General features: G+C 52.6%; 1 protein-coding gene across 2 annotated transcripts in view; it reads left to right on the plus strand.

Annotated features, from left to right (window-relative positions):
• Positions 1–1,035: 1,035 nt before the first annotated feature.
• Positions 1,036–23,893, plus strand: part of RAB6B (RAB6B, member RAS oncogene family) — a 58,347-nt gene continuing 35,489 nt past the window's right edge. For both annotated transcript variants that reach the window (XM_068976639.1, XM_068976647.1), the window contains exon 1: positions 1,036–1,355. In XM_068976639.1, the coding sequence (XP_068832740.1) occupies positions 1,286–1,355 (70 nt within the window). In that variant the 5' untranslated portion in view covers positions 1,036–1,285. The remainder of the gene's footprint in view (positions 1,356–23,893) is intronic.

Below are 23,893 nucleotides of genomic sequence, written 5' to 3' on the forward strand. Positions count from 1 at the left end.
GGTGAAACCTCAGTTACCCAGAATGCTAGGACCCGGTTGGGAGAGCATCTAACGCCTGGCACCGGCTCCTTGTTCTCACCCACTCACAAATTATCTGTGTGCCTTAACAGGTCAGGTGAATGCAAAGGCAAATGGGAGGTCTCCCTCCTGTCCTCCGGGAGCTCATTGTCCAGATACATCTAATTGCCAGGGCAAGGAGTGGTGGTGTCAGCCCACAGATCCCAAGGTCCAGGGATCCAGGGATCCATCCTGGAGATGGAGGAGCTGACATTCAGGGCCTCGTTCCTCTTCTCTCCCACGGGGCATTAGGTTTAGGATAAAGTGATGCTTAGGAGCGGTTGAAGCAGGGTGCTCCTTTTATCGGAGCTCCTCTCCAGTTGGGCATGTCTGTGGGTGGGTGGGGGGACACCTATGACTCTACAGAGGGGCCCAAGAGGAGGGATCTGGAGAGAAGAGAGGAGGGAGGGCCAGACACACGTACAAGATGCCAGTAGAGCCGGTCTGCGCCCACATGGTCCACCACACCCTGGCTCACCGACACCCCCCCCCCCCCCCCGCCCCTCGCCCCGACTTCTTTCATTTTCACCTTCTCGGATGGCTGGGCTGTGTGTATCAGTGTCGCAGGGGTAGAAAGAAGGGGTAACATCTAGGTTTAATTAACAAATATCCCTTGACAATTTCACGTCATTTTCTGCATTCAAAAGAGAGATGGAGTGGGGAAGACAGACGCAGTGGGGCAATGAGAGAGGGTCCGATTCGGTAGCCTCTTCAAGGAACGGCTGGGCGACCCTCTCTCGCCCGAGTGCGGGCTCCGGGTGGGTGGACTGACGCCCCTCAGCCCCGCAGCGCCGCGGGCCCCGCATGACATCAGAGGCTAGGGAGCGCGCAGAGCGCAGGCGCGGGCGGAGAAGCAAGGCGGGAGGGGGGCCGACTGGTGCGGCTCGGGAGAGCGCTCCTCCGCCCCGCGCGCCTGAGCCCCACTCCGCCCGATCCTCGCAGTCTGCGCCGCGCCTCGGGCGTCCAGAGCGCGCCGCATCAAGCGCCGCCTGCGGCCGCCCAGCCCCATCCTTCCTCCTCCTCCTCCTTATCTTTCTCCTCCTCCTCCGCCACCGGACACGCAGCCGCAGGGCCGGGGCCGGGACGCAGCTGGGGAGTCAGGGACGCGCGCAGCCAGCCCTTCCCCCTCCGGCTCCCGCACCGCCGGCCGCCTCCCCTCGCCCTCCTCCTCTCCCCTCCCTGCTCCTTCGCTTCTCCTCCTCCTCTCCCAGCCCCAGCTGCCAGCACCATGTCCGCAGGGGGAGATTTTGGAAACCCACTGAGAAAATTCAAGTTGGTCTTCCTGGGGGAGCAGAGCGGTAAGTACCCCGCTTATTCCCCGGGTTTGGAGTCGAGCCCTCCCCCGCCGCCAAATCATCCACCCCACTGGGACCCCGACCTCGGCTCGAAAAGGCCCCTCGGTGCCCGGGTAGAGAAGAGGTTTGGGGATGGGGAGGTCGTGGCCGGCTCGGAGGGGCCGGCAGGGGAGGCTCCAGGGGTAAGGGACGACGAGGCGCTGGGGCCAGAGGTGGGGGTGAGGGTGGGATCTGGGGTGGGGGCTCGGGGTGCGGCTCGCCGGGGACACCGGAGGGCGGCGGCTCGCTCGGCGGCGCCGGCCGCGGGCGTGAAGGCTCCGGGCTCGCTGGCTCGCTCGCACTGCGGCACCGGCTGCGGGCGACCGCGCAGGTGGCGGGGCGCCGATGAGGGTCGCAGGGAGGGCGATTGCACCTCTTCAGAGAACGAGACGGCACTGGCGTCTGGCCGCTCCCCAAACCGCGGCACCGGAGGGGCTCCCTGGGGCCCCTGACGGGAACCGTAATTGCAGACACGTCCAGGCCCTGGGGCAGACGGCCGCGGGGAGAAGACCGACATCTGTCTCTTCTGAAAAGAGCAGGTGCAGATCGTCGGGGAACAGGGCGCCCATCTCCCCTGACTTACGTCCGACTGGGCACCGAATGTTCTAGACCCGTTGCCCTTCGCTGCTGTGTATTAGCCGCTTTCAGGCTCAGGGGTCTGAGCGATGACAGCAGGGGTTCCCCAGTGCAGGGCAGATTTGGGGGATGGTACCGGGGCGCCTTGCACCAAGAGCCGCGAAGCCCGGCACTGGGCAGAGAAAGGACCAGGCGACACGCCCTGCCTGGCTTCCCAGCACCCCTCCCAAGAGCGTTCTCGGCGGATTCTTCCAACCCCCACCTCCCAGCTCACCGCCCTTCTTGGGGGAGGGGAGGCCACCGTGGCAGCGGGCCAGGGGCCAGGGAGACGAGGAGACAAACGGCTTTCCTGCTGTCTGGTAGCTCCCCCGGGGAAAGCGTCTCTGAAAGCCAGGTTAGTCCTGAGGAGGGAAAACCAGACTGAAGAGCATGGAGCCTCTGACACTTGTAGGAAGGAGTGGTTCTCAGAGCATCCCTGCAGAGGCCTCTCACCTGAGGCTGCGGGGAGACAGGCTGGGCCCTGACCTGCTCTGGGAGAAGGCTGTCTCTGGAGGCAGGACCACCAGCTCTAGCTCTACAAACCAGTCCGGTTCACCTGGTCTAGTGCCTGTCTGTACAAGCGGCCGCAACACACACAACCTTGGGAGGACCTGGTGAGCTCCAGGTGCTGCTGTGATGTGTGTGTACATATTGGTTGTGGAGGTCACATGACAGTCGCCTGCCTGCTGCTGCTCATTAGCTGGGATGCAGGGATGGCTCAGAGAAGGGTGTCAGAAGGTGGCCAAGCTCTGACATGGGTTTTAGGCCCAAGCTGGGCATTTCTGAGCAAGATGAACTCAGCCAGCCAGCCCTGTGTCCTGGACTCTTGAGTTTCTGATCTTAGTAGATTCCAGTTTCACAAAACTAACTTTTTCTTGTGCCTAAAGGGATTTGGGAGTAGAGGGATTGGTCTTCACATTACAGGGCTAATCCAACCGGTGCTAGAGCCCTGGGAGTTGAATTCTTAGCTGTGTTCCCGTGAGGAGATTTCGAAGCCTCTCTGAGCCTTAGTTTCTGTCTCTGTAAGATGGTTGCCTGAGGGTCGTTTTCTTACCCCTTCATGTTTCCTCAGTGTCTCTCAAAGGGCTGGACCCTGAGAGGTTGTCAGTAAACACAGTTTTATTCCAAGTCTGAATATGCTTCAGTGAAGGACCAGGGGTTTGGTGAGGAGAATGCATCTGGTGTGTTTGAGTGAAAACTCTGGGTTCCCTCAGAACCTCTGATGGGCTGAGGCCCCTGATGAGCTCTGCAAACCACCTTTGTACCTAAAATCACAGAAACAAGAGCTGAAGCCCTCAGAGCGTGAGCCCCCATGTTTATAAGGGAAGCCCAGCATGTTTATAAGGATAGGGTGTGGACCCGGAGGTCTATTGTGAGTTGCTAACACTTCTGAGACTGAAACTCGTGTCTCCTGTTCCCGGTCACTAACATGCCATTGGGAAATGAGGTGACCTTGAATTGGGAAAGCCAAGAATTGGGAATCTTTAATCTAGGAGGTGGTGGTTACCAAACTCTGGCCAGGATTATGGCTGGGTTGGGTGACCTGGTGGGAATGCCAGGCTAGTCGTTTGGGATCATGGTTTCTGAGCCCTTTGAACATGGTCATTAGGGGAAAAGGCACTGCCATTAGCCACATTGATTCTTTCTGGCAGGGAGCTCTAAGGCCCTGAAGACTCCTCCCACTTTATTAGGTCATTAGTGGGTTATTTACCTTCAATTTTACAGAGCTTTGGGGCCCCCGAGTTATGCAGGGGACATGTGCATCCCTGAGCCTGACAAAACAGAAAAATTACCACCACAACCATGACTTCCATCTTGCTTGCAAGCACTTTTACACATGTTGGTCCTTTGTGCCCACATCCTCCACAGCCTGTGTAGTGGAGGGAGCCGCTGAATTCTGGCCATCACCTACACCCTGGGTCTCCCTCCCTGTGTGATGTTGGAGGTCCCTCCCCTTCTGTACATGGGGAACTCAGGTCTGCTGAGCACAGCGGAGACTACTAGAACAGCAGTGGGCTGGTCTGTATAAGTTGAGCCTCCTGGAAACGGGCCAGGGGAAGGAAGTGGAGGGCTATGGCCTTCTCTTGTTTCCTGTACCTGGCATAATGGTGGCATCTCTCTAGGCCAGTGGGCAAGGACAGCTGGGTCCCAGAGAGGAGTGCCCACCCTGGAGCCCAGTGATGAGGAGGGTGCCCTGAACCAGATAATACCAGGGGCATGGGGCCTTCAGAGATATACCGGGGACCAGGTTATGTTGGGACACCTCAAGGAGCCAGTCTAGAGAGAATACCTCTAGTCTATGAGAGAGCACCCGCTCCAGGCACAGAATGATTGCTTGCCCTGGATTGTGGAATACAGGGCTGGCCAGTGTCAGCTTGGCAGGGGAAGGGATTGTGCAGAGAGTGTTGTAGACCCAGGATAAAGGGTTTCCTTGCAGTGGGGAGGCTGAACAATCCTCTTGGGGCTCAGATGGCTCTCTGAGCCTGCTGGCCTTGCTGTCATGCCAGTGGCAGTGGTTGGGGAGAGGGGGTGATGCACACCAGTCCTGACTTGGGCACCTGGTGGCATCCAGAGAAGGGAGGCATGAGCAGATATCTGAGGACGGAGCTCGCCTCAGGGACACAGCCCTGCTTCTGAGTTCTGCTGGCGTTCTATGGGGGCTCTGGCTTCACGCAGGGCTTCTCCAAGTGTGTGTGGCCTGGAGGAGGAAGTGTGCGGTATCTGCTGCACGCTGGCCTCTGCTAATCTCCCTTCCCCGAGACTCCTCCAGCCAGAGCAGGAAGACGGCTGGACCCAAGTTTGGTCTGCTTCCCCAGGCTGAGGCCAGCAGGCCAGCTGCCCCCTCTGACTAGGTGCCCCCCATACCCCCTGGCAGAGGCGCTGCTGGAGGTGCCATCCACACACTGGACACAGAGTGAGTGGTGTCCCTGGACTTGTGCCGCACAGTGACCCTGCAGGCAGCGTTGTTGTTTAGTCATTTGCTCAACCATCCCTCTCTCCCTCCCCCACCCACGTCTCCCTTCCTCCTCCCAGCATCCATTTATTCATTCAGTCAGATCTCTGAGTGGATCCCTGCCTCATGGAGCTTATAGTCCACTGGGGAGTGCAGATGTCTGCGGGTATTAATTCCAGTAAAGGTCTTCGAGAGCCGTGACGAGGGAGGAACAGCTGCTGTGGAAGCACATAGCAGGGTGTCCTACCCACCTTCAGGGGACAGGTGACCACGGTGCTTTCTAAAGGCTGCAGAGGAGAAGAGGAGGAGATGCTTCCACAGGCAGTGTGCTAGGCTGAGCGCAGGGAGCAGGTCTCACAAGGGGCCCACCCTCTCTAGGAAGCTTTGTTCATTCTTCTCCCCACTTTGTAGAAGTGTGTGGGGTGGGGAGCAGGAGGCTGAAGGTGACCCTCAGGCTTGCTACTGCTGAGAAGGAAGAAGCTGTCCATCCACTTTCATCCCAGTCCTCACTGCTGGCTCCCTCCCTGCCCATGGCCGGGCCCACTCTGGACCCCTGCCTTCCCACCATGCACACTGCCACAGCCACCCCAGAAGCCCGCCACTGGCCTGGTGACTCTGCCTAACCCCAGAGGTTTGCTCCTCCCAGACCCGCTGGGCACTTGCCATGGCAGAGCTTTGCTTTTTTGAACATTTTTTTAAAAAACAATCATATGCTGCCCCGGGACCTCTGTTGTGTTGATTATTTAGGATTTTAAAATGTTTACTAACTTTTTTTAGGTACCAAAACCCTACCTTCATTTTAAGCCGCTTAAGAACAAATTTCAGCACCTAAGATCTAGTCACCTTTCCCACCTGTCCAACTGCAGGAGGTTTGTACTTACTAAATATCTCATTTGAAAATGATGAGAGATCTTTGCTGTGTGGGATTTGCTGGTGGCCCATCAGTACATTGAAAGTGAAAGGAGTCAAGGCGGCTTTGAAATAAGGTTCTTCCTCCTGACACCTGCCACTTTGTCAAGCCAGAGGATTTTTATCCACAGCACTTGAATCTTTCATAGAAGATTGGCTCATTTATCCTTGGTTGTGCTCAACTCACCCTTCATCTTATGGAACCTGAATTTCTTAGGGCGCCCCTATCGCTACCACCATCTCTGAAGAACTGTGAGAGAGCAGCAAGGCCCCCAGAGATGGGGCAGAAGGGACGCATCCAGCTTTCTGTGAGATCCAGTTTGAGTCACCAGGAGACTCCGTTCCTCAGCTGCTTGGTCCTGCTTTTTCTCTTACCAAGTTTTCTCCCTGCCTTAGTGGCTGGGTAAGAGAGGGAACCTTGGACGTTGGATACAGACCCAGAAACTTTGCTTTATTTGTTTAAACAACTGGGTATATGAGGTCAGACACACACAGACAGACACCAAGACAAGAGTTAACCTGTACTCAGCATAAGAAACAGCTTCCTGTGTAGCTCAGTGGGTAAAGAATCTGGTAAAGAATCCAGCTATGCTGGAGCCCTGGGTTCAATTCCTGGGTCAGGAAGATTCCCTAGAGAAGGAAATGGCAACCCACTCCAATATTCTTGCCTAGACAATCCCATGGACAGAGGAGCCTGGCAGGCTACAGTCTGTAGGGTTGCAAGAGTCAGATACAACTTAGTGTGTGCTTTCTTCTTCTTTCTGGCATAAGAAAAAAGCGATCTCCTCAGTGCTGATGATAAATGCTCAAGAACCAGCCAGAAGAGAAACAAGAAACTGTGAGAACTGGTTTTGGTGGTACAGGTGTAACGATAATTACATGGTCTGATTATCATTATCATTTGTAGCCTGCAAATTATAATGAATACCATTAAAATATAACAACCTCATTGTCCTTTTGTTACTTATTACATCCCTAAAATTAGCCCATGAATAGTTATCCTTATAGCTGTTATCTTGACATTGCAAGTTCGCCCAGGGCAGACCTGAGGGTGGTACCATCTGTGTCCCATCCAGGCTGCAGAGTGTCCCTGTCTTGCCCACCGTGTCTTCCACTGTTGCGGAATGAATGAGCCATTGAATGTGTAGGGCTGTCTGGTCTCAGCGTAAATAATTTAGAGAAACAGATGGACAGCCGCGTTGCAGAAGGTGAGGAAAGGTTAGGTCGAACTGCAGAATTCATAAACGTCGGGAGTGGACTGCTGTGCTGGGCATTTCTTCAACTGTCCGTGTGTCTGTCATCATTTTCTATTTCTCACTACAGAGAAGATGGCGGAGGTTGCCAGGGAGAAGTACCCCATGCACCCTGAGATGGCCAGCTTTTGTTAGATCCCGAAAGACAGGCTGCCAGGAAATCAGGCCGTAGGCAGGGCTAGGCACTTAAGCCCTGAGGGGACTGTGAGGCTGAGAAAGCCAGTTTCTGCTTCCTGGAACAGGGCAGGGAAGAATGAAGGTTCCTAATGCCTGAGGACTCCTAAGAGAGCTTCTAATACTGAACTTGACATTTCCAATTCCCTTTATTATTTCGGTAACTTTGGCCTTGAACTAAGTGAGATCATTTTGAAAAGTAAATTTTCACTACCATGATACATTATTATTTTAGTAAAATGATTTATTTTTAATAGAAAGGTATATTTATTTTGGGCTCTTGGTAACAAGGCTGGTGGGAGCCTAGGTGGCTCAACCACACGTCCTGGACCGGGTAGCAGTCGTTCCTAGGGGGTGACATAATCAGAGGACAGACCAGGGTGCAGGAGAAAGCAGATTATTCCTCACTCCTGAGGGGAGGATGGAGCCTTTAAAGTAAAGGTTACGCCTATAAAATGCTTGAAAAGCATGCCAGCCGGGAACCCCAGCAGGAGCTGGGTGCAGTGGGCAGGTGCATGAGGGGACTTCCCTTGGGTGCGTTCTGTGCTGCAGACCTCAGCTTTCCTCCAGGGCCTGGGCACTGGGGTGGGGCTTCTTGCCCTCACGGGTTTCCCTGGAGCAAGAGGTTTCCAGTATTAGGGGGGTCGCAGACTGACTCAGTTTCCCTGTGGCTGGAGAGGAGGTGAGGGCAGGTCACAGAGACTGATTTGGCCAGGAGCTAGGACTTTCTCCCAAGGGTGGTCGGGAACTGGCAGAGGATCTTCAGCGGGGTGGGGGTGGGGTGGAGGGGGTGGCGGGGGGGGTGGCCTGGTCGCCTTGCCGGGGAAGGATCCGTTATTCTAGGGGCTTGGAGAAGAAGGGAAGGTGGTGTCCAGACCCAGCCAGCCCTTCCTGACAAAATGGAGTTGACCCTCCCGGATTCCTGTGCCCTCCCCCAGTTAACCCAAGTGGCATTTGGGAAAAACCCAGTGTGCTCAAGGCTCCCCACAGGGAGCCGTAGACATGGGATTCATCCTGTTTTGCAAAGGCTCTGAGAGAGCTGGTCACGCCCAGCGACTCCCTGCTTATGTGGCAGGTTGGAAATCCAAACCCAGGTCACCATGAGAAGCCGTGAACTGTCGGGCCTTGTGCCTCAAAGAGAGGCCCAGGCTTGAAGGGGGTGGGGATACTGAAGAACACTGAGGTTGTGTACAAACGGAGTCCACAGTAAATGCCTCCTGGGGAATCACGCGCCAGGCTCTTTGCTGAGGCAGAGCTGCGGTGCGGGGGTGGGGAGTGGCCTTTAATCCCCCCAGACTGGTAGCAATGCTGAGGCCCCGAGCAGGGAGGAGGGCTCTCGGAAGGAAGCGGGGTCTCCTCAAGGGAGTCTGATGGAGCTGGGATTGGATAGCAGGCCCTCTGTTCTCATACAGTGTGAGCTGCTTATCTGGGATTGTTTAAAGGGAGCTGATAGGGATGGTGTCACTAAAGTCCTCTAAGTCCGCCTTACTGCCCTGGAGGAAGAATATTCCCCAAGTTCTAGCTGAGAACTAATAACACAGGAGGGAAGAACCAGTCACTCTGAGAAGCTGGTTCCCACCAGCTCTGGGGGTAACTCTTCCTCTGGCTTCCTCCTCCCTCATAGGCCTGGAGATACCAGGGCTCTGGAGACCCTGATTCTGTCCGGTGCCTGCCATCAGCTGGCCATGTGGTTGGATTAGCCCCAGCCCATCTCTGGCTTTTGCAATATCCCCCTGGAGGCTAGAAGACCTGGTGATCACTGGGGCCAATGGAACTCTACTGCTGCTAAGTCGCTTCAGTCGTGTCCGACTCTGTGCAGCCCCATAGGTGGCAGCCCACCAGGCTCCGCCGTCCCTGGGATTCTCCAGGCAAGAAACTGGAGTGGGTTGCCATTTCCTTCTTCAGTGCATGAAAGTGAAAAGAGAAAGTGAAGTCGCTCAGTCATCTCTGACTCTTCGCGACCCCATGGACTGCAGCCCACCAGGCTTCTCTGCCCATGGGATTTTCCAGGCAAGAGTACTGGAGTGGGGTGCCATCGCCTTCTCCAGGCCACTCTAGCAAGGAAGTGGTTCTTTATTCAGCACCAGCTTAGAGTAGGATGCCAAGCCAGTAACACTCCCAGTCTGGACACAGCACAGGATAGAGGGGCTGCAAGGATGAAGACATGGGATCAGGGCCTCTGCCAACTGTCTCCCGTGCAGCTGCCCTGGGCTCCAGTGCAGGGTCCACTCCGGTCTGCCACCTCTTCTCTTGGCCGGCACTCTAGGCCCACCCATCAGGGCCCAGCCCTCCCTGCTGTGCCCTCAGGCTGCTGTGGTTCATCCCTGCTGATGATGTGTTTGGCTCAGGTTGCCAGGCAACAGGGATGGAGCTGTCTTGCCCTTCCTGCTGGGAGGCATTTATTCCATACAGAGGACCCATGATGAGGACAGCTCCCAGGTATGCCTACTCCAGGACACTTCCTTCTACAGGCAGGTGGGCAAGTGGTAAGCAGGGATGGCTTGGAAAGGCCCAGAGCCAAAAGGGGTATGCAGTGTCCACCACAGACCAGTCAGGCTTATTGACCCAGTCCTGGCTCCTACTCCAGCCCCATCACCAGCGCTGTCCTTTCAAGCTGGGGGCTTCCACCCCAGCCTGGCCCTTTCTGTCTGGGTGTTCGGATGGAACAGGACCCCCTGTGCTCATTTTCCTCCCCAAGACAGTAGCGTCTTCATGACTTTCATGATGTACTGACTGCATCAGTACATGGCGATGCTGAATGCTCCAGAGGAGGTCATTTTGTTAATTCATTCATTTTGTTAATGAATGGTAATGGTGATCCCCCCTTGCAGATGTGTAAGCGGGAGAGAAGTAAGGATTCAAGGCTTGGAGAGTCACTGATAGACTCTCTCTCTCACACATCCCTGATCTGACAGGTAGAGTTGCCCACCCCATTTTATAGAGGGGGGGAAGTGAGGCCCTGAGAGGCGGAGGCAACAGCGTGCGAGGCCGACAAGCTGCTACCGCCAAGCTCGGAAGGACCCCAAGGGCCCTGAAAACCCCAAGGTAGTGTTTTCCCTGCTTTCCAGCCTGGCAGGAAGCCAGGCAAACTCACCCTGAACCTCCTGGCCCCACAGGTGTTCACAGGCTAAGTACCTCAACTTTACTGCTACTGTCCTTCCCTAAGGACATGGCCCGGGGACTGCAGGCCAGAGGTTCTGCCCTGTGAGTGGAATAGTGCTTGACCCAAGGTAAGTGGGTCGTAAGCCTCAGCCAGTGTTGATGGGAATATTAAGTACACAAGCAAGCCTGTGGGTGTGGTCTGCAGGGGACTCAGGGAAGGCTTCCTGGAAGAGGTGGTATACAGTGAGCAGGAATTCACTGGCAGGTGAGAGGAGGCATCATGAGCCTCTTGGCTCATCATGAGAGGGCCCGGCTCTGCCAAGGCCAAGGCCTGTGATGGGCATGGGTCTTCCAGGGAATTGGGTGTGCTTCACGTGGCTGGGCTCTGGTGTGGTTGGGGGAACGTGGTGGGAGGAGTTCTACCTGGGGAAGCAGGGTCAGGCCACATGCCAGGGTCTGAGCCTTTCCCACAGGTAGCCAGAATACACTGGGGGGCTTCAACCAAGGAAGGGTGTGTCTATAGGTTAAAAGACAAAGATATGATCTGGTTGCAAGCAGGTGTCCTGAACCAGGCCACTGGGAACATTCAGAGGATGGAATTTGGAGAAGGGCTTGTGACAGGTGTCAACTTGAGCTTTCTTTCAGGCCTCAAGTTCAGCTCTGCTGGGGATGTATATTTTCTTCATTGTGTCTCTGTTGAGTGAGGACTTGGTAACAATGAAGGGATGGGGAGGAGGGGGTTTTGTCCTTCTCTGCAAGAGCACACTGTCCTCAGATGTACCCAAACTGGCTGCCTTAAGCTCCTCAATCCTTCGGCCCCTACATCCCCTGGGTAACCCTGGACTGCTGGCTGCCCTTCCAGGCTCTTCCCATCCTGCTCAGGGCAGGATTCACCACCTGGTGAGAAGCTGCTGCTGGGTGTGTGCATGCCCCAGCCCTCTTGTAGCCTCCTGTTTCTGCCTCCCTTGCTGGGCTTCCCATCCAGCAGACACCTGACTCCCTCTTTTGCTTTCTTCCATGGATTCCTCTTGTTCCTCTCTGTGGCTTCCAGCTCCCCAGCAATCTCAGGGATCCCTGAGGACTGGAGGGATGCCTGTGTGGAGAAGAGCCTCCCTCCCCACCTGGGCAACAGAAACCGGGTCTTGAGTGGGCTGCACAAAAAGCAAAGGTGGGAGCCAGGGAGCCAGCGTGGAGGAAAGGTCCTGCCATCCTGAACCCATCCCCCACCCACGGGCCAGGTCATGGTCTCATAGTCTGTTCTCAAGGCCTGAAATGCCACCCTCCAAAGCCCTGGTAACCTCGGCTCCCTGCCCCTCCTGTCTTCTGGCCCTGGAGGTTATTGAGCCCCACCTGGGTATTCGTTTGTCAGTGTAGCTGTGTCGGGAGAATATCCTAATTGGAAGTCATCAGTGGTCACTACCAGAGAAGGCAATGGCACCCCACTCCAGTACTCTTTTGCCTGGAAAATCCCATGGACAGAGGAGCCTGGTAGGCTTCAGTTCATCGAGTCGCTAAGAGTTGGACATGACTGAGGGACTTCACTTTCACTTTTCACTTTCATGCATTGGAGAAGGCAACGGCAACTCACTGCAGTACTCTTGCCTGGAAAATCCCACAGGCGGAGGAGCCTGGGAGGCTGCAGTCCATGAGGTCGCTAAGAGTCGGACACGACTGAGAGACTTCACTTTGACTTTTCAGTTTCATGCATTGGAGAAGGTAATGGCAACCCACTCCAGTGTTCTTGCCTGGAAAATCCCAGGGACGGGGGAGCCTGGTGGGCTGCCATCTATGGGGTCGCACGGAGTCAGACACAACTGAAGCGACTTAGCAACAGCAGCAGCAGTGGTCACTGCACGTTTCAGTGGGCAGGGCCACATTCACCATCTGTGAGGTCAGAGTGAATAGGGAGACCTGTGCCCTCAACTGGTGCTCACCAGCGGTGTCACCCCTGCGCAGGTTGCTGGCCCAGAAAAAAACAACCTGGAAGTTGGCAGCAAGCAGCTCAGCCTGGCTTTGACCTGTGCAAAACCCTGCTCCGTAGCCCCTTTGCCCTCCTCCCCAGGGTGGAGGTGGGACCAGGAGACACACCCCTGGCTTGGGACTGCAGAACTGCAAGTGTGACCTCCACACAGGGGACAGGTCCCTCTGGGGGAGGGGGCAACGGAGAGAGAGGTAGAGAAAATGTTCTGTGCTGACCACGTTGGTGAGTGGGGAACAGTCATCACACAGATGGAGAGAATCAAGTGAATTATTCAGAACACGCGTTTCTTGTGTATTTCCTCATCCAGTGAGGGGTGGAGGCAGGGGAGGAAAATGGGAGCATCAGGGGTGCCAGAAAGAGAAGGCCATGGAGGCTCTGAGGGGAGGCCCCCCACCAGACACAGATGCCGGAGCGCCACCGTCACGGGGCTTCTGGCCACCTCACGCTGTGGCCTTGGGGAAGCTCGGCTGGTGTAGGCTCTAGGCAGTGGTGCTGTCCACCCTGATGTCCTGACCAAAGAGAACTAAAGGATCCCATGGAGACACTGATTCCTGTTGGGCACAGGAATGATGGGACCAATTCCGTATTCAGGTGGAGGATGGGGTAGGAGGTCGGGACCCGCTGCTGTGAGGAGGCTGATGACCCCTCACCAGGCAGAGCAGGGGTGGAGAGAAGGGCTCTCACCTTGTCCCGGGGGACGAGGGAAGCATTCGGCAGCTCACTGCACCAGTGCTGCGACTCCAGGCTTCCTTGAACATACCGGTGCCTCCACAAGTCTCTTCCCCACTAGGACACTGCGGTTCCCAGACTGGGCGGCTGCAAGTGGGGTCAGGCATTGGATTCAGGAGATTGTTTGGTTCTGTTCTTTGTGTTAAGAGCGTTTCTGAGAAGGGTTTCTTTTTGGGGAAATAGAAAAGCCACTCTCAGATCAGCCGCTTATTTTGGGATATTAACAGATCCTACTTGCAGCACCAGCATCCGGAAATTCTCCCCTGATTCTAATCCATCACTCCCCCACATCCAGCCGGAGCACTGCAGGCTGCTGCCCACGTCAGAGTGTGACATGCAGGGCTGGGAAGGTGCCCACCTAGCCCACCCACCCTGTTGTCTCCCACCTGCGTCAGAAGAGGGCAGAACTCCAGAGGCTGGGCCAGAACAGCTTGGCTCCTTCCTCTATTGTGCAGCTAAAGGGACATCTAAACCAGAGGTCTGGCCCAGATGGCAGTGTCTGCTTGTATGTCCGCCTCAGCCGGAGGGCTGGCAATGCTGTGGGAAATGTATGGTGATGTAGTCACAGCCTCTAACAGAGAGACCTGTGAGATTCTGTTGCAGGTGCCCAGCCACTGACACCGCTGCAGGAGAGGAGGCGGAGGCTAAGTCAAGAGGAGAGGGGGCGTCTTCAGGAATGTGAGATGGTTTGGCAGATAAGGATCTAAGGCGACCCTAAATGAGTCACCCTTGTGTAGTCCCTTGAATCAGAAGGAACCCAACACTTGCTTCTAGCCAATGGCGTATGGCAGGGATGACAGCTATCACTCCCATGATTGTAGCTCTGAAAGACCCCTCTGCTGGCCTTGAAGGAGTGAGCTTCCATGTGGGGAGAGGGTAGTGAGGGGTCCTACGGCAAGGAACTGTGGGTGTTTCCTCTAGAGGAAAAGCAGACCCTGGCCGGAGCTCCCCCAAAAATGGAGACTCAGTCCTCCAGCCACGAGGAACTGAATTCTATCAACCACCACAGATGGGAGTCTTGAAGAGCACCCGAGCTCCAGAAAGAAATGTAGCCCAGTCAATACTGTGATTGTAACCTTGTGAGACTCCAACCAGAGGATCCAGGAAAGCTGTGCCCAGACTCCTGCCCCAGGAGAGTGTGATATAATAAATATATATTGTTTTGATCCACTTCGTGGGTTTTTCACACAGCAACAGATAACTAGTACAGATGGGATGAAAATGTTTCCAGGGAGGACACAACTTAGAGATGCTCTCCTTTTGCTGACTAGGAGTTGGAGCTTCCAGGAGGGGCTGTGACCTGCCCCTGGCTAAGCAGCTGGCTGGAGCCCCCCAAAGCAGGCATTGGGGTAGCCCAAGATTTGGACCCTGATTCTTGCTCTGCTACTGCTCTTCTTGCATGCAACTTTGCCCAAACCCTCCTGCTCCCTGGGTCTCTGATTTTTCCTGTTATGTGAAGGACCGGATCGGGTGGTCTCTAGGTGCCTTCTTGCTGTGATTTGGTGTTCTCAGGCCACTCTGATCTGTCATCCTTCTGGAAGCCAGGCTTCAGGGCCTTCCTGCAGTTTAATCTCGGCTGCTCCTCCCTTCTTGTGTTTCTCCCGGGGCTTCAAGAGGCAGTACCTTCCTGACCTGGGCACACTTCAGTCAGCCTGATGGGCTCAGACAAACCTCTGAGGTGGAGCTCTGGGCTGCGCACCAGGAGAGATACTATCTCACTGTGACCCTTGTGCTGTGCGACCCTGGGCAAGTGGCCCCTCTTCTCTGACCTCACATCTCCTCGGCTTGGTGAGGGGCTCGGTCAAGTATAATTCCAAGGGTCTCAATGGCTCCCACTCTCTGTGGTGCTGCTTTGGAGCTTATGGGATGGAGACAGGTGAGGCAGGCTACATTTTTTCTGGTACCCAGGCATCCAAGTCCAGGAGGAGACCTGGATAGCCACCCAGTTCCTTGTTTCCCAAGCCTGGCCCTGCAAGCACCCCAGTACCTGGCCAATAGTCATTTCTGGTCCACAGGGCTAGAGACAGAATCTTCCTTGCCTGCTGAGTGTTGCTGTGCTCATTGTCAGGCCTAGGGACACAGAGATATAGAATGCATCTTCCACCCCAGAAACATTGGTCCTTGTCTCTAAATTTCACCTGCAGGTCCATCCCTACTCCCTGTGTGAAGCGTGAGCAGGTGCCCTTGAGCCCATCCTGAAGGCAGGAGGGATCTTCTTTCTGTTGATGGAGTGGGGAGGTCTCCATGTCCACTCTTCCCTCACCAGCCTCCTGAACGTGCAGTGGCCTGGGATTTTGCCTGTTTCTTCTGTGGCAAAGCAGCAAGGTGCTCAGCGTGAGCAGACTGTGTGAGGGTGTGCAGGGACAGGGAGGGGTGTTGGGCCTACACAAGCGCTGGGAGCAGCCCCTGTGCAAGGGGAAGCCTTGGAGTCAGCACTCCTGATCAGCCAGCCCAGGGTTCCTCAGAAGCATGCCCTGTCTCCAGCAGCCTGTGATCTTGAGGCCACCTTCTACCTGCCCAAGGAAGCTTGGTCTCATGACCAGGCCTCCATGCATGGAGGCTGCGGGCCCGTTGTCACAAGGCCCTTCTGACTGGACCTCAGCTGATAACCTGGGAAACAAAAGCCATGGCTCTCTGCACTCTGTCTAGCCACTCTGTCACTACCCTGCTCTCCTCTCCCTAGAATGAGGCTTTTAGCAGCAATGCCACCAACAATTTGCCTGAGGAAGAAAAGTGTAAATGTGAGTATGTACATATATTTGCAAACCTCCATGCTGTGGATGGGCCAAGTGTTCTTCTCAGTTAAATAAACTACCAAATTGCATTAACATCAGCCTTGTCAGAAGATCAGCTGGTGGTGGGCATTCAGTGTGTGCTGCTTCCTGCTCTCAAATGTGCATATCCTCACTGTGGATGAATTCTCCAAAGCACCCATGCAGCTCTCAGACATGTGACATGATGGCCAGTGTAGGCTTTGTGTGGAGTTGGGTTGAGCCTCAAGCTGATTGGAATGGAGCACATTCTGCCCACCCAGGGTCTGGCTGTCCAGGGAAGCCAGGCCAGGGGGTAAGTGTGTGCGCTATGGGCAGGGCTCCTATTCTAGCTGGGGGTGAAGGGTAGCTGACTCTCAAAGCTCACTGGTGCTGGTGCTTTGGGGACATGAGGGGGAGATTCAACACCTTTTGAAGCTGACTAGAGTGTTTGAGATGGTTCTCTGAGGCAGAGAGGGTCCAGACAGTGGGTGGGCTGATCACTGTGTGCTCAGATCTCAAATAGTTTTTGAGAAATCCTGATGATTTCCTAGTTTCACAGCTAAGACATCAGGAGGACTAGAGAGCTTCCTCACACACCAGGGCTTCTGGTGCCTGCTGGGTTGAGTGTGTGTGTGTGTGTGTGTGTGTGTGTGTGTGTGTGTGTGTGTATTACATCTTGGTGAGCATGTGCCTGTGTGGTTCTGCCGGGTTCTGCCCACCAAGCTGGCCTGTCAAGACTTGCTCCCCCTCTGGTCTGTGGTTAGAAGGGCTGACAGCAATTCCCACCCAGCTAGCTCCTGGTTCTCTGTGAAGACTGTTGATGCCAAGTACAGTTATATTCTAGTTCCTTAGGAAATTTTCATGTTGACCAGAATGTTTAATCAGAACAAGCCATTTCCTGAATGTGTTCAGAATCTGAGAGACATGGATATAGGGTTATGCACTATATGTATATGTATGCATAATTTTTAAAAATCATCTTATTTATTTTCTCCTTTAACTGTTTATTAAAATTTTATTTTAAATAAAATTTTATTTAAAATTATGCCAAAAATTAGTTTAGGCTTATAGAGAGTTGTAGGGATATTCTGAAGACTTTCCATATGCCTTTTACCCAGAATGATAACTTTTTACGCCTCCCATGGTATTCATGCCACTTCTGTGAGGTAGGCATTTCTTCCCCCATTGGACAGATTAGGACTCTGAGCCTCAGAGAGTCCTGAGTCTTGACTAACTCAAGACTGAAAGTGAGCAGAAAGTGAAAGAAAGTGAAGTCACTCAGTCGTGTCTGACTCTTTGCAACCCCATGGACTGTAGCCTACCAGGCTTCTCCGTCCATGGGATTCTCCAGGCAAGAATACTGGAGTGGGTTACCATTTCCTTCTCCAGGGGATCTTCCCGACCCAGGGATCGAACCCGGGTCTCCCCCACTGGAGGCAGACGCTTTAACCTCTGAAAATCCAGGACTGCCGGTGAGTGTACTGACGTGTGGTGTGTGAATGTGTCGCTGTCCCGCTGCTCCTGTTCCCAGAACTTCCTTTCTTGTGTTGTAGGTCTGCTAGCTAGAAATAGTCTGGGTACCTGACTTTTTTATTTCACTTCGGTTTTTGAAAGATTTTTGCTGGGTATAGAATTCTGTGATGACAGTATTTTTCTTTCAGTCCTTCAAAAGCATCGCTTCATTTTCTTCTTGTTTGCATGGCTTCTGACAAGGTAACAAAGATTTTTCTTCTGTGTTCTCTCAGGTCTGTGATCCAATGACTTTCTTGTTTCTTATTTCTGTTTAAACAGTCAGGTGTCTCTTAAGGAGATTTAAAGGATATGAAAGGAATTCTGCATATTTAGCCATGTAGTGACCACTTCCTGTGTTCACTATTCCCTTAGGTGGATCCACATTGTTATTTGGTGTCATTTCACTTTTTCCTGGAAGACCACCTGTAACATTCCTTGTTATGAGAGTCTTCTGGTGATTAATTCTATCAGCTTTTGAATATTTGAAAAAGTTTTTTATTTCATTCTTGTTTTTGAAAGATGTTGGCTTGTATATGTCTTAAAGTTATAGAATTCTAGATTAATACATTTTTCTTTCAGCACTTTACAGGTATTGCTCCCTTGTCTTCTTGCTTGCATTGTTTCTGAGGAAAAGTTGCTGTCCTCCTTATATTTATTTCTCTGTATATAATGTGTTATTTTTCCCTGGCTCTTATGATTTTCTCTGTATCACTGACTTGGTACAGTTTGATTATGATGTAACTTTGTTTGGTTTCTTTTGTTTCCTTTGCTTGGGGGTTGTTGAACTTTTTGGATCTAAGGGTTTATATTTTCTCTCAAATTCAGAGTATTTTCAGTAAAACTTTCTTCAAATCTTTCAAGGACTCCAGTTACATGTATGTTAGTCTACTTGATGTCATCCCATAGCTCACTGATACTCCAATAATTTATTTCTTTTCTTTTTACTCTGCGTTTTATTTTAGATATTAATATGTCTTCAAGTTCATTAATCTTCTGTAGTTAATCTGGGATTAATCTGGTGGGGAAACAGTGGAAACAGTGGCTGACTTTATTTTTGGGGGCTCCAAAATCACTGCAGATGGTGACTGCAACCATGAAATTAAAAGATGCTTACTCCTTGGAAGAAAAGTTATGACCAACCTAGATAGCATATTGAAAAGCAGAGACATTACTTTGCCAACAAAGGTCTGTCTAGTCAAGGCTATGGTTTTTCCAGTGGTCATGTATGGCTGTGAGAATTGGACTGTGAAGAAAGCTGAGTGCCAAAGAATTGATGCTTCTGAACTGTGGTGTTGGAGAAGACTCCTGAGAGTCCCTTGGACTGCAAGGAGATCCAACCAGTCCATTCGAAAGGAGATCAGCCCTGGGTGTTCTTTGGAAGGAATGATACTAAAGCTGAAACTCCAGTACTTTGGCCACCTCATGCGAAGAGTTGACTCATTGGAAAAGACTCTGATGCTGGGAGGGATTGGGGGCAGGAGGAAAAGGGGACGACAGGGGATGATATAGCTGGATGGCATCACCAACTTGATGGACGTGGGTTTGGGTGAACTCCGGGAGTTGGTGATGGACAGGGAGGCCTGGCATGCTGCGATTCATGGGGTCACAAAGAATTGGACACGGCTGAGCAACGAACTGAACTGAATCCAATCTAACATATTTTTCATCTCCCACATTATAGTTTTTACTCTAGGAGGATGAGTTGTGTCTTTTTAAATATCTCTGTTTAACTTTTTAAAAGAATACTTATTTGGCTGTGTTGGGTCTTAGTTGCAGCATGTGGGGTGTTCATTGCATCACGGGATCTTTCACTGAGGTGCACAGGCTCTCTAGTTGTGGCATGTAGGCCTAGTAGTTGTGGCATATGAGCTTAATTGCCCTGTGGCACCTGAGATCTTAGTTCCCCTACCAGGGATCGAACCTGTGTGTCCTGATTGCAAGGTGGATCTTAACCACTGGACCACAAGGGAAATCTCTCTGTTTAACTTTTTGAACATATGAAATGCAGTCATAATAATTGTTTTCTTAAATAATTGTTTTCTAATTCTAACATTTGTGTCAGTTTCAACTGATTTTTTTCCCCCCTTGTTAAGTAAGGATCTATTGCTTCTTTTCATGCCTAGTAATTTTTTATTGGATGCTAGACATTGTGCATCTTGTCATGTTGTGTATTGTACAGTTTTTGTATTTCTATAGATATTCTTAGGATTTGTTAGCTGGGACTGGAGTGGTGCTCAGTCTGGGGCTAATTACCTCCCACTGTTGAGGCACACAGCCCTTCAGAGTTCTTGCCCCAATGTCTCATGAATGAGGACTCTTTTCACTCTGGCTGATAGGAGCAAGCACTATCCCAGGTCTGTGTGGATGCCAGGCAGTGTTTCCTTTTTAATCCATTTGGGTGGATCTTTCCCAAGTCTTGAGCAGTTTTTTTGGTACATCTTTAATTAGCAATCCTTAGCTGAAGACTAAGGGAGTCACTTTGCAGACGTACCTCCTTCTTCTCTTGTGAACTTCAGCTGCCTTGTTTCCTCTGGACTCTTAGCTCTGTCTCTCCACTCTCTGTCCCATGGCCTGGAATTTTCTCAAAGCAACAATCTGAAGCAATTAGGGGGCTCACCTCATTTGTTTCATATCCCTCAGGGTTTATTGACCTTTATTGCCTGATGTCCTATGTTGTCTTATTATGTTTTGTCTGTATTTTGGTTGTTTCCAGTGAAATCTGATCCTTATTACACAATGTTGGCTGGAAGGGAACATCCTTTGGTCTTTGGCTTTTCATTTAATCATTTATTTGTAGGGGACACTGGTCTAGGCCTTTGAGTGAGAACACTGGCTTGGGCAGTGGTGTTGCCTGGTCTGGTTAGCATCCTTGATTTTCATCTGCAGTGTTTTACAATTAATTATGTAAACATGTAAATTAGCTGCATGATTTCTGTACTCCAGACTCTTTGCAAGAACTTTCTGCTATTCAGCTCTTATTGAAAACCCATTATTAAGAGCTAGTTTGGTTGTATCTTATGAATACTGTGAATTGTACAGTTGGTCATGTTCACATTTTTTTGCTTGACTTTTTTGACTGTCAGGAGTCTTGGGCAATATCTTAGTCTGACTTTAATGATTGAGTAATATATTTTAAGATGTATGTCTGTGAACAAACTTTTTTTTGCTCCAGCCTTCTCTTTTTGGCTTATTTGCCCTTTGTCTTATGTCACTCTCAAAGTTCTTAGTTGCAAATAAGAAGAACCTGTTCTCACTCTCCAGGTGATTCAGGCAGGCAGACAGTGTATCAGAGCAATGACTAGGGAGCTCAGAGTCTCTGGGAGGCTCAGAGGACCAGGGTCGGAGCCTGAGTCGTACCAGGACTGGTCCAGGGGGAGAGACAGCCCCTGTGCTGAGAACTGGCAAAGACTGATGCTGAAACCCACGTCATGGCCACCCCTGCGTGCAGAATCCAGGGACATCCCACACCTCACTAGATTCATTTCTGGTGAGTCTCAGGTGATTATCTAGTGGGAGAAGCCTAAGTCAGATGCCTCCAACAGAGCTGCAAGAGAGGCTGCTGCACTGGGGAGGATGGTGTTAGACCTCCCCAGTGTAGTAGGGGCATTCAAAGGTATTGGGCAGCTACTCACTATTGTTATTGATAGGTAGCTATTATATCCTGATATTATTTTAAACAGTGATAGCTTCAAAATTCACCAATGATCCTTTTGTGGGGAGAAACAGGAGAGGGTTAATGCAGATGAGTGCAAGCACTCCTGTGCACAGCTCCCAGCCCAGTGCACCCTCTCTGGGCCCCTCAATCCTCTGTTCTTCCACCAGAGCGGACAATGGAGCACAGACCCTTGTGCTCTCAGGGCTCCAGGTTGATGCAGGTGGAAGTGGGCATGAAATGTTTGAAAGTTGTTAAGAACCAAGGGTCAGAGGGACTCCGCTCCTAGCAGGAAATGAGACCCTCCCTTGGTCCTTTTATCCAGCTGGATTTCAGGCTTGGTAAGCATTGTCACTCTCCTCAAAGTGGAAGCAGCTCTTAAAGACCACCTAGCCTGACCTCACTGGAATAATGACCTCTTAGCTCCGTAAGTGGCAAAGCTGAGGTATGCATTGGTGGGGGGGACAGAGTGAATGACACCCTACTGCCCCTGACCCAGGACAGACTTTCCTGGTGTCCTAGGCTCAGACAGAGCAGATGGGGACAGGTGGAGGACAGTGGGGAAGCAAGAGCATCAGGGACGGGCCAGGCTCCTAACTGGAGCAGGAGAAAGGGCCTGGGCCAGAGCAGCACCCCCCCCCCCCCGCCACTGTCCTGCGACCCCTTTTTTGGCTTATTCCCCCCTCCTCCCTCCTCTGTTCTGTCTTCCCTGGATCCCCCAGTGAGGCCCAGGTGACTGAGCATCCTCTGGCAGAGGGAATTAACACACTTAATTAAAGTGTCCAATGAAGAGCTTTGCATACTTCTTAATTACAGTTTGAGTCCTTTGGGGGATGGTTTGAAATGAAAGTTTCACGTGTTTCCTCATTCAGCCTACGGTGAGCCAGCTGGCCCCTCAGGGCTCAGGTAGGAGCTGGCAGAGCCCTATTCTGCAGCAGCGTTTCTCAGCACAAGGCGGCAGGGCGTGTGCAGTGGGAGCCTGGCCCCTGGACCCCCATGCTTGTCCACCTTGCAGGAGGGTGGGGCTGGGTTTTCTGGTTGTGAAAACAGAACAAAAGGAAACAAGAATCCGACAGATGAAGCTTGTGTCTCCAGCTGTCCTTCTTGTCACCGCAGGGCCTGGGGGCTGTGTAGCCCATGGTCAGGCAGTAATGGGGGACTTTGTGGACAGGGTGTGCAGGGGAATGGTGGAGCCCTCTTCCCAGACCCTGCAGAGCAGGGACACTAAACAGGGAGGGCCTGGCCACCTTCCCAGCATCAGGACGAGGACTGGACCCCTTGGTGGGCAGCCCTTCCCAGCATCTCCCATTTGTGTTCTGGAAACTGAGCTGATAGGAGATCTGAGTCAGCCGGGCCCATCCTAGGGGTGGGTTGCTTGGCCTGAGCCTTGGGGAAGCAGATTTGCCTTTTTAGCCCTGAGTGACAGCCCGTGTGACAGCTGTGGACATTTCTGCGACCTGGGTTGGCTGATAGGGTCTCTGGGCCAAGGCTGCAGAGACCCTTTCCCCTCTCTAAAAACACAGGCGTCTAAAAGGAGGGCAGCCTGCCACAGCAGCCTGGAGATGGCAGTGAGCCCTGCTTTCCTACCTCCCACTCTGGGCCCAGCCCTCTGACCCCAAGGAGGACCAGATGGGACACACCGACCATTCAGTGGCACCCCTGCACTGGTGTGGGCGGTAAACACGAGCATGCCGCAGAGCAGATTGTGGGGCAAGGTTCGGGTGTGGCTCAGCGAGGGGGAGACTCTTCAGGTGGGGCACGTGCTGCCAGGCCTTGGCAGGCCCTCCATCAAGTCTCCAGCTGATTTCTTGAGCTCTGTCTCACGTTTTGCCCCATTTCTGGCCCTCATGGATATCTCTCTAGCTCCACCCATACCCGCTGTAGAGATGACAGGGCAGAGAGGAGTCCTTCATGGAGAGAAACGTTGCACTGGGGTCTGGGGGCTCACAGCCTCCTCAGGTGTCAGCCTGTGACCTGGGTACCAGCCGCGCCCGGAACTCTCATGGGCACTGACCCCAGACTCCTGGGAGTCTCTGGCTTCAGGTGGTAGCAGTGGTGAGATGTGGGTAAGGGACGGCTGTGTGCAGAGGACACCTTAGCCTAATGTCACCAGACCCGTCTGGTCACTCCCCTCGGAATGCCACTCCCCTGATGTGTCGTCTCCACCCGTCAAGACCTAGCCCAGTGCCACCTCCTGCAGGTTGTTGTTCAGTCGCTCAGTCATGTGTGACTCTTAGCGACCCCATGGACTGTAGCACACCAGGCTTCCCGGTCCTTCCCTATCTCCTGGCGTTTGCTGACATTCCTGTTCATTGAGTCAGTGATGCTGTCTAACCGTCTCATCCTCTGCTTCCCCCTTCTTCTTTTGCCTTCAGTCTTTCCCAGCATCAGGGTCTTTTGCACTGAGTTGGCTCTTCGCATCAGGCGGCCAAAGTATTAAAGCTTCAGCTTCAACATTAGTCCTTCCAATGAATATTCAGTGTTGATTTCCTTTAGGATTGACGGGTTTGATCTCCTTGCAGTTCAAGGGACTCTCAAGAGTCTTCTCCAGCACCACAGTTTGAACGTATCAATTCTTTGGCACTCAGTCTTCTTTATGGTCCAACTCCCACATCTGTATATGACTACTGGAAAAACCATACTTTGACCATATGGACCATTGTTGGCAAAGTAATATCTCTGCTTTTTAATATGCTGTCTAGCTTTGTTACAGTATCATACAGGACACCTCTGCAGTTCCCCAGCAGAGAGTGACCTTGCCTTTTTTTGGCCTCTCAGTAGCCCTGTCTCAAGTTGCCTTGCATCTTAGGTGTTTGCACCTGAGTCTGACTCCGTCAGCTTAGCCAGGCTGCTGCTGCAGGGCAAAGGG

The sequence above is a fragment of the Capricornis sumatraensis genome, chromosome 1, assembly GCF_032405125.1.
Source record: "Capricornis sumatraensis isolate serow.1 chromosome 1, serow.2, whole genome shotgun sequence".
Lineage (NCBI taxonomy): Eukaryota > Metazoa > Chordata > Mammalia > Artiodactyla > Bovidae > Capricornis > Capricornis sumatraensis.